The 10,872-nt window shown below is 37.2% G+C and overlaps 1 protein-coding gene across 1 annotated transcript in view; it reads right to left on the reverse strand.

Moving 5' to 3' along the window:
* LOC127633424 (protoheme IX farnesyltransferase, mitochondrial) overlaps window positions 1-8,299 on the reverse strand; it is a 63,585-nt gene extending 55,286 nt beyond the window's left edge. Inside the window, exons 1-4 of the mRNA XM_052112502.1 lie at window positions 8,167-8,299; window positions 7,379-7,521; window positions 6,527-6,815; window positions 1,742-1,866 (exon numbers count right to left, since the gene is read on the reverse strand). Of these exons, the coding sequence (XP_051968462.1) occupies window positions 1,742-1,866; window positions 6,527-6,815; window positions 7,379-7,521; window positions 8,167-8,224 (615 nt within the window). The 5' untranslated portion in view covers window positions 8,225-8,299. The remainder of the gene's footprint in view (window positions 1-1,741; window positions 1,867-6,526; window positions 6,816-7,378; window positions 7,522-8,166) is intronic.
* Between the last annotated feature and the right edge of the window lie 2,573 nt (window positions 8,300-10,872).

The following is a 10,872-nucleotide window of genomic DNA, read 5'->3' on the forward strand; positions in this document are numbered from 1 at the left end:
AATCAGAGAGCCACTAACAGATTATGAACATCCAGGCCTCTGGCAAAAAGCAGAACACCGTCTTTGCAAGTTTAGGACGTATCTCGGGCCTTTTAGCACTACATTCTACTCAATAATATGTTTCCCTGTTTCTTAGAAATACACATCTATGAAATTGTGGAATATTACAGAAAAGGGTTAGCAATAAGTCATAAGGCAATGGCCTATGAAAAAATCTGAATGGTTGATGTCATTCATGCCCAACCTGTGAGGCAAATATTTGCTCTTTCATTTCCACACCATCTAGGCAATCAATATGAAAGGCCACCAATGCAAAACACTGCAGGCAAAAGAGTAACAAACACAGTATTGAGTAGTGGCATTGCAGAGACACCATTTAGGGTCAAATGAGGGTGACTGACTTTTAAAAACAGGTCAGCAAGTGAGCTCACACCCATTAGGGCTTGAACCAGTGGTGTTATCATGACCTTCTACCAATTACAGGCCACACCTTCGTTTTGATGGAGTTCAAGACGTTGCAACCATAACTGCCATCCATTTGGATAATATGCTATTCATGAAGAATGATTTTGCAAAAAGCAAACTCTGCTTTGAGTAAAAGTCTGATTATGGCTTGAGTAAACCAGAAGGTATACAATGTACATCTCTTGCTCTGTTTTTTTCTCTGGCTTGGCAAATATTTCATCTGAAATACATCAAGAGCAAATCTGCCCTAATGTAATTTTTAGACACACAGCAGGATTGGAATGCAAAAGACTCCAAATGCATCCTACAAATGGCTCACTAAAGCACTGATTTTTTTTTCCCCTCTCTTGAAGAATGACAAAGTACACTGTGAGAGCCCTTATCGAGTGTTTGTGTCCATGTTTATGCAATGCACAATGGAACTCTGCTGGGCATTTGCAGGACTCACTGAAGTCAAGCCAACAGTGCAATGAGATTTCATCCATCTAGCTGTACACAAGCAAAACAATAGAAAAATCAACAGACCGTCAAGTAGGCAATTACTCTGGCTGGAATGCACTTGCAGAGTCAAGGTTAAGAAAAAAAACTAGCGGGTAATGGACTTCTAATTGCCTGCAATTGGATTTGTGTTGTTTGCTGCGGTACTGTAACATTAATTATATCGTCAACTCTGTGGTCATCTAATTTTTAAATGGCATATCTAAATTTGAATTTTTATAGTGATTATAAACCAAGTTAAATGCTACAATTACATTTGTTTCACTATAAATATAAACATCACTGCTAGTGCTCGACCCATATGGGTTTTATATTGGCTGAAACGATAATCATTTTTAGTGTGCCAATTCTAAAATGAAATTAACAGATATAAATTACACACTTTGTTAATATATTTTTACTCAAAATTAAGTACAAATGGATAAACAGAAATGGTTTATCATCAATTGACAAGGTTTCTGGTAGATTTTAGAACTGACATAAGCAGATAATCTCAAAATAAACATATATTGTGGAACTAATCAATAAGGCAGATTTCTCGTTTTATCACTAGTCACTGATTATGTAAAATTAACTTCAGACCTGAAGACACACACCATCAGACATGTGAATGTGCACTTTAAAAAAAATCATTCATAAACACAGAAAATGAAGTGGTCTCACACTGGCTGGCCTGATCCAGCTGGGTTTCAGACTGTCTGGCTCATTTGATGTGTTTGGTTCAGTTACATTGTGCTGAGTGTGCTGTTATTTTATGAAGTTACTTGGGGTGACTGACCTGATTGATGGAATTGGCTGTACAGGAAGAGAGACCCGTTCCGACTAAAGCCATCATAAAAGTGACGGGGTCAAAGGCCACTGGAGCCATGGCAAAGCCGGCAGCTGCCGTAGTAACCACTAGAGCTGCAGTCGAAAAGAGGTGATATTATAAAATGGGTTATTGATTGAGCTTTCTTTTTTTTATTTATTTTTTTATCCCAATTTGGAATGCCCAATTCCCAATGTGCTTTTAAGTCCTCATGGACGTGTAGTGATTCGCCTCAATCCAGGTGGTGGAGGACGAATCCCAGCTGCTTGTTGAGCGTGTTGCCATGGAGACGTAGCACATGTAGAGGCTTCACGCCATCCACTGCGGCATCCACACACAACTCATCACGCGCCCCACCGAGAACGAACCACATTATGGCAACCACGAGGAGGTTAACCCATATGACTCCACCCTCCCTAGCAACCGGGCCAATTTGGTTGCTTAGGACACCTGGCTGGAGTCACTCAGCACACCATGGTATTCGACCTAACGAACTCCAGGGGTGGTAGCCAGCGTTTTTACTACTGAGCTATTCAGGCCCCCGCTGAAACAGTTCCTTGATATACTTTAACTTAAATGACAAAAATGAATGAAAGAGTCCTAGAAGCAGAAAATGCAATGCATTGGTGAGAATATTGTCTTGTTTTCTTGTTAGAAATTTGGCGGCATATCACATAGAAAAAGATGGAAACTTCTCGGTTTCCCTTGCAGCTAAAAGCACAAAAGGTCGTTTTTTTTTTACTAGACAATGTCCTGCCTCTTTCATGTTAAAGGTTAGTTCACCCAAAAATGAAAAATCTCTCATTATTTACTCACCCCTATGCCATCCCAGAACTTTAAGACTTTCTTTCTTCTACTGAACACAAACAAAGATTTTTAGAATAAGATTTCAGCTCTGTAGGTCCAAAATCCAAAATCCACAAAAGAGCAACATAAAAGTACTCCAGACGAAATCCAGTTAGTGCTACATGATAATGGTGAAAGTTATAATCACGATTATTTTGCTCAAGATTTTAAAATCACACTATTCACAATTATTGTTATCTGAAAACTGTTTCTTAATTACAGGGCTGCACAATTAATAAATAAATACTGTTGCCACGGCTTAGATCTTGGTTCTAAAACAAATAAAAAAAACATAAAATTACATTAAAGAGTAGCTCTCACTTAAAACATGTTGTTAGAACTGGAAACTAGTAAATTATACCTTTTGACCAAAATTAAGGCATGTTTTGCCCAATCTTTACTGCTAATTGAAACAGGTTTTGAAACGGGTGTTTACACTTACATTCTCTTTTAAGATCCATTCTTTAAATTATTATTATTATTAATATATCCCCAATACCCTACACTAATATATATGCTAATAGTTATATATTTCTGTAACAACGGAGCATGCAGAATTGCTATACAGTCTCAAGCCTCCATTTTGCAAGAAGCCTAATTATTTTATCAAGACTTTTATTTTGAATGAAGACCAGCAGAGGTGACAGTGGTGTTTTGTGCTCCTTCGAAACATCTCTTCCTCGCTCCACACAACACTGGTGCCATGGGGTTACTTTAGATTTGTTACACACTTGTTATGACCAAATATATTTGGAATTAGGCAAATGTGCAATTAAGGTAAATGTGTGGTTCTTTAAAATAACCTGGTTGGCGCACATTAGCAACGTGCACGAACCGAACTCAGAGCACAGCTTTTCTGTATAAAACATACATTATCAAAGCACGAGATGGAATTAATTTAATGTGCATCAAGCACAGAACACCGTATCATTATCCTTGTGCACCACACATACGAGACTCGTAAACATCTGCAGTGCAGTTCTGTATTTCAGCACGTGCTCGAAAGAGAAACGCGAGTAGCGAACTTCTGAAGAGAGTGTGATTGGTCAGCTGAGGTGAAAACCTCAGCATCAGGGCCTTTTAAATTCAAGGCCCTGATGCTGGCATATAAAACAGTCACTGGGTCTGCTCCAGCATACCTAAAAACATTTATGCAGAGCTACGTTCCCACCAGAAGCCTGCGGTCGGCTAAGGAATGTCACCTTGTCATACCAAAACAAAGAGGCACCAAAACACTTTCCCGGACTTTCAGTTTCATCATACCACGGTGGTGGAATGACCTTCCCAACTCGATCCGGGAAGCTAACTCACTCTCTATCTTCAAAAAACGGCTAAAAACACATCTTTTCCAAAAGCACTTAACCGGTCAATAAAAAAAATAAATAAATAAATAAAATATTTACATTTCTTGTTGCACTTAAATCTGTTTTGTATACTATTCTGATGATAGTGAAACTTTGTAATATGGCACTTTTTGTACCACTGTCTCCCTAAGATGATTCGCTGATGTTCTTCCTCTTTTGTAAGTCGCTTTGGATAAAAGCGTCTGCCAAATGAATAAATGTAAATGTAAAACAAACTAGGAAATAGCTTGAGATTTGGTCTATCATCCGTAGACACAGCCTATAATGAAAATGAACAACAATTTGCAACTTTACCTGGCTGACACCTTCTGTTTGCTAGCTCACTAATATCGCAGACGATTATGCTTAATTAACCATTAGAGGCAGAATCGTGATCACGATTAAAATACGATTAATTGTGCAGCCCTATCTCCAGTGGTTACATCCATATATTCTGAAGCGATTTGATAGGTGCGAGTGAGAATTTGGCACCCATTCACTTGCATTGTATGGACATACGGAGCTGAAATATTCTTCAAAAATCTTTATTGGTGTTAACGGAGACCTATTATGCCCCTTTTTACAAGATGTAATATAAGTCTCAGGTGTCCCCAGAATGGGTCTGTGAAGTTTCAGCACAAAATCCCCACGGATCATGTATTATATCATGTTGTAAATGTCTCTTTTTGGATGGAATCAAAAACATGCTGATTTCGTGTGTCTCTTTAAATGAAAATGAGTTGACGCTCTCCGCCCCCTTTCAGAAAGAAGGCTGTGTCTTTACAGCTCGTGATTCAGATAATACAGCAACAACAAATCAGAACTAATATGAATGACAGCGTAAATACCAGAGTTCAGCCATATATGTATAGAGTCGAACACTGATGAAGGAGAGACTCCGGCAGAAGTCACAACAGTGAGAATGAACCAGGACGTTTCTGAATGGATAATTGACACAACACAGCTATGGTGAGTCAGTCTGGCAACAAACATCCCTCGTGGTACTGATATGTTGTGCAGATGTGCTGGCCTTTGCAAGTAAACATTCCACTTTTAGTACAACTCTCTTATGTTCACAGAAAACGTAGATAGTTTTCAAAAAGACGATCACCTTACTGTATTGTGCATAATAAATGTGCGGTTATGAAATATAAAGACAGTAAGCTAAAAATAACAACATAGCTCTGGTCTCCGTGAATACAATCAGAGACCATGGTAACTTTAGCTGGAACATGAACAATTGGTACTGATCCATGCTTGAGAATAAACTTTTTTGAAAATCTTGCTTTATATAGACACTCATTCACAAAGCAACCCGATGTAAAATGACTTGCACAAAAATACACGTGTTTTGGGGTACATTTCCTTAAAAAAAAAACTTGTGGGTCTGATGCCGGGAGTACATGAAGACTCTTATGTTCGCTTTTACAGCCAACAACAGAACACTTATGACGCTTACAAAGCTGAGACATTATTCTTCTCACTGCATTTGCTCCAGCGTGGAATTAAATGGCGGACTGTATGTAGATCACTCAGGGGAGGATCTATGATAATAGGGTGGAGTCCGCCACCAGTCGTGGGTGAGACCTGCTCTAATGTGACGTAACTTTAGAGCAGAAACGAAACCCATTCATTTTTAGACACACTGTTTTTGATTAATAGAAATATAAGAAAAAAGGACTGGTTGGACTTTTAACATTGTAAGGTGGTTGTGTACACACACTACTGACTCAAATTTATGTAAGAAACATGTAAAAGTGAATTTTGCATAATAAGTCCCCTTTAAGTCATACACATCTGGGTAGCCAGGACTTGGATTAAATCATGAGAGAATTTAAATCTTAGGGTGAACTATCCCTTTAATTGCATGCAAAAGTGCCCCCAGGTGATTCTGCTTCTTTCCAGGACATCTGTCAGCACTGCATTTTCAGAATGATTTCAGCTAGGTGTACATTTAGCTATTGCGCGAATTTAGGTGAAAATCTGTGAAATATATTTAGACATGTTGAACTGAGGTGAGAGTATACATTAATACAGAAATAATTGTGAAAAGAGACAGAATTCCTAAAACAATATATGTATGAGGTATCAGAATGAGTATCCACAAATATAAAAGGATGAAAATTTTGACATGAATAAATGAAAGAATTTTAATCCATATAAATATTAAGCATATTAACCTTTTATAAAATAATTAGACTAGTCAGTGCTTAATGTGCTTTTTAAACAGTAACATAACTTCCCAGAACTTTAGAATTTATTACAGCTATTGGAGTGGTGGTGGCGTAGTGGGCTAAAGCACATAACTGGTAAGCAGAAGGTTGCTGGTTCGATCCCCACAGCCAACACCATTGTGTACTTGAGCAAGGCACTTAACTGCAGGTTGCTCTGGGGGGATTGTCCCTGTAATAATGGCTCTGTAAGTCGCTTTGGATAAAAGCATCTGCCAAATGCATAAATGTAAATGTAAAAATAATATGCTCAACTAATAGTACACATCTTGTATTAGAATCTGATGGAAGTATAAAGTATAGCCTTGTTTGATTGCACCACTGCCATATCTTACCTGTTAGTCTGAGTTTGGAGAGTCGTGCGTAGATCCCCGGCAAATCACTGTACTCCACCCTTAACTCCTTCCACTGCCGGGTCTCCAAGCGTGCTGCCATGGCTGCCTCTGGTTCCTTCTGGATGTCCTGTGGGTCACATGGCGCAACCACAGTACTGGACTCAGGCTTAATGACTGGGATTTGCTGAACCTGTCCGTCAGCCAAATCATCGCGCTCAACCAGCATAGAAGTAACAGGCTCCTGCTTGGGTCTTGCTCTCTGACACAGATCATTGCTGCTCTTAACATACTGAAAGGACAATGACAGATGGTTAGAAAGCTGCAATTTTCAATGACTGCAAAGGAAAAACAAACAAATTTTATACATCAATGATAGTAACATATGTTTTTAGTTATTCTGAAAACTGACTGCATAATTGGTTATACTATGCAAAGGAGAATGTATGTAAAGGAGAAGTTTATTCTCACTCTGATGGGGTTTATTTCGCAAAAACGACCTGCTGACTATACATTATACCACTTAATACATGGTTGATTAACAAATAAATAGAGTTATTTTTATTTTATTTTTTCAACAATAAGTTTCAACAATATGGATAACGCCAATTTTAAGTCCAGTTAGAGGAAATGTCCCTCTCAGGTCAGTGGTGCGTTGTTATAAAGTGTTACATTTGTTGATCTTGTACATATGTTTTAATGCCTTGCAATTTAAATTTTTAGATTTTTTGAGATGTATTGAACATAGCTGTTGGAAGTTGTTGCCGATGTAGTTTAAACATAGTTGAGGTTTTCCCGAAATTGTAAGAATGACTTGTGATAGTCCTGCATACACACTATCAGCATTGTCCATACCTGTCTCTTCAGGAAGCAGAGGTGCTGGAATGTGATCCATTCTGCTTGATTCTTTCTGCAGAGCTGAATCAGACTCCTGGCACTCAGATGACAGCTAAATGCATTTGCAATGAGCTTCGGCTGCACGCTGACACCAACCAAACCTTCAATATGAGAAAACATCACTCAATAATGCACCAATAACAACATCAATGTGACAACATACCAAACAATATTTGACATGACATCACATATCCTGTTTTAATACATCTACAATATCCAAATCATGTAATTATTGCAGTTCAGTTCATCAAATAAAGTGATATTTCAAAACATGATCTTTAAATGTTCATGTATGTAGATAAAACCCATGTAACATCACACCAAAACACAATTTGACATGACATCACATAATATCATGTTTTAAGACGTTTAATAACACCAGTTTTGTTCATCGAAAAAAAATCTAGAAAACTATTTTAATTAGTTACTAATAATATGGCCTACAAATATATATATAACATATAATAAAACATCACATGGTGAGGAATATCAGTCGTGTGACGATTTGCATATCACACACCCACAAACAAAATGCACAGAGCAGTGAGCAGACATTTTTATATGACCACGTCTATGTAAGGAATTATTTAACGTTATTTAAAAAAAAAAAAATGGTTACAATAATGTGAAAAGTGTTGTTATTTTAAGGTCATTCTGCTGCAGTGGCTAGACATTCCTTCAAATATTTCACCACAGAAGCAATTAAAAATACAGACATTTAATTAACATAATATAATTATGAATACCATCGCGTGGTAGGTATTTCCAAACTCCCGTCAATCTGCTACATGGTGTTTTGAACATGTTCTTCAAGCGAACGACCGGTAACCGAGAAGTCCCCTTCACACGCTGCAGCGCGCCATCTTGACTTCACTTTCGTAAGAGAAGTAGTTCCGGTGATGTTTTTCCTGTTTCACAATGTACCACACCACGTGCACTTCAAAATCCACAAACACTTTTTTTCTTCAGCATTCCAAATATCCATAACATTACAATAAAAAACAATACATTCACTCTGACTTTCAGCGAAAACAGTATGAATAGTAAAACAAATAAATAGAATGGATCACAATATCACTAAGGCAGCTTTCCTGGCTTTCTTGTTTTTGAAAATGTCATATCAAAGTAAATAATAAAGGCTGTTTTGAAATGATAAAATTGATTTTTAAATCACTCCACTTACTCTGATTAATATAACATCTTCAAAATGACAAAATTGAATCAATATTTTATTATTATTATTATTATTATTATTATTATTATTATTATTTGCCATATTCATAAATGTGGAGGAAAAACTGTTGAGATATTCAGAAATTGTATATGTCCTTTTAAAGGTACATTAGAGCACTTGAATTCATCTTGATATAATTGTTTATGTTGTAATGGTGAAAAAGAATCTATATTTTCCATTTATTTCTTGAAAGTCCTTGTTCAACTTTTGGCATGAGATGTCGTGCACTACAAACATGTTAAATTCCTGGAAAACAACTACCTATCTAAACTGTTATTTATATTAATAATTCACCAAATGAAGTGTAACTCATACTTTAGTGTTTAGCAGCACGAAAAACAACAGTTTGGATATTAACGTTTTTTTTTTTTTTTTGCCAACAATGGCCTTGAATGACCTGATGCCCGTTATATGACCTACTCGGTAAGTATTTATTGAGCAGTTGTTTTTACTGCCTCAAACTGTCTTAAATTGAAATAGTTTTGTGAATTGTTCCCACCAAACAAAAATTTAAATGTTCTCAAGGCTCAACTATTTATTTATTTATTCCCCTGCTGCCTCGGTCAAGTCAGCAGTTTTGCCATACCAATATTTTAAATGGTCCAACCACAAATTAAAAAATTATTTTTAGCAACATACTTGTAGATGTGTAAATGTTAAGTGTTAGTTTTATTTTTACATAAAGTGTTTTATGTAATTCTGTGACCTATTATTAAAAAAAAAAATTAAATGTTTGCTGGAAAATAATGTCATTTGATGCAATTGCAGCAAAAACTCTCATATGTGTTAGCCAGAGAGTTAACTTTACCTTGATGGCACATTTAAAGAATTATTCAGCCAAAACAATGCAAGTCAATAGGGTTTAAAATGTTTAAGATCCAAAAAGAACATAAAGGCAGCATAAGGTTATCCATACGGCTTGAGGGGTTAAATTACTGTCTTTTGAAACAATATGAATAGCTGTCTCCTTATTGAGCCCTAAAAATATATTTGCAGCTTTTAGTTGAACATATGAACACAACAAAATCACGCTGGAAGGGTGTGACTGGCAAGGGTGTTTTAATTGTGAATTCCTATTTTAACAACTTATTATTGGGCATGTTGTCACAAAAGTAAACTTTAATTATATTTTTATAATTAATTTGTCACCCCCCCAAGAAATGTTCAATAGCTTTTTTGTAGTCAAGACCTGAGGAATGCGCCTAATGGGAGGAATATTGAGACAACTTGAGACATATTATGTGGATAATGCCCCCCCCCCTAATATTTATACCATGATCAATGGAAACATGTAGATGCTTCAAGACAAATCCACGCCCTTGCCAACAAATCTGTGCCACAGATGGGTTTAACTCTAAATTATCAACAAATTCTGTATCTGTCCTTTTGCCTCTCTGCCCTTCCCTATCCTCTGTGGAGCCTCTACACCTGCTCCGTTATTTATTTTTATGATCATGCTGATGGCCAGAGCTGACAATGTGCTTCTATCTCATTACAGCTCTCATGTCCGATTCATAACTAACCGATACATTAGCTTGCGATTTCTGATAACCCCATGTTAAAAGATAGTCCATCACAGGCATGTGGTGGTCCACTGCTGTGAAAGGAAACTAAAGCGTTCTTTCATTTTATTTTTACATGTAGAGAAAATATGTGAGTTGTAAATATCACATATGATACTGCTCATATTGGCTTTGTTGTGATTGGAAGCAAAAATCCTACATGGCAGTCACATATTACACAATGCACAGTAGCATTTACAGTTTTGTCTGAATTTGTCTCATTTCCATTCACATGTGGCATTAACTTTAAATATGTTATCGTCATCATCGGCGGTCACTCATTGCGAGTATGACGCTCCTCTTCGTTGGGTCGTCTACTTGTGGGTCTTCAAATGGCTGTAGAGGTCGATCTGCGATCCACATACTTTTGTGCAGCATGGGCAGGGGAGAGTGGTGGTTTTTGAGTCTTTTTTCTTTCTCCTTGCGAAGCTGTCACTTTGTCTCTGTGGCACAGTGGAGTTCTATTTCATGACGTGCAGCTCCTTCCAGAACGGATTTCTTCCAGTTCTTGCCTGTCCACTGCAGTGTGTTCCCAGTTGCTTGATGTGATGTGGAATTTCTTCAGAATGGTCTTGATATTTTCCTTGTATTGTTTCTTTTGCCCACCAGTGGTTCGCTGACCTTCCTTCAGCTGGGAGTACAGAATATATTTGGGG

The sequence above is a fragment of the Xyrauchen texanus genome, chromosome 40, assembly GCF_025860055.1.
Source record: "Xyrauchen texanus isolate HMW12.3.18 chromosome 40, RBS_HiC_50CHRs, whole genome shotgun sequence".
Taxonomy (NCBI): Eukaryota; Metazoa; Chordata; class Actinopteri; order Cypriniformes; family Catostomidae; genus Xyrauchen; species Xyrauchen texanus.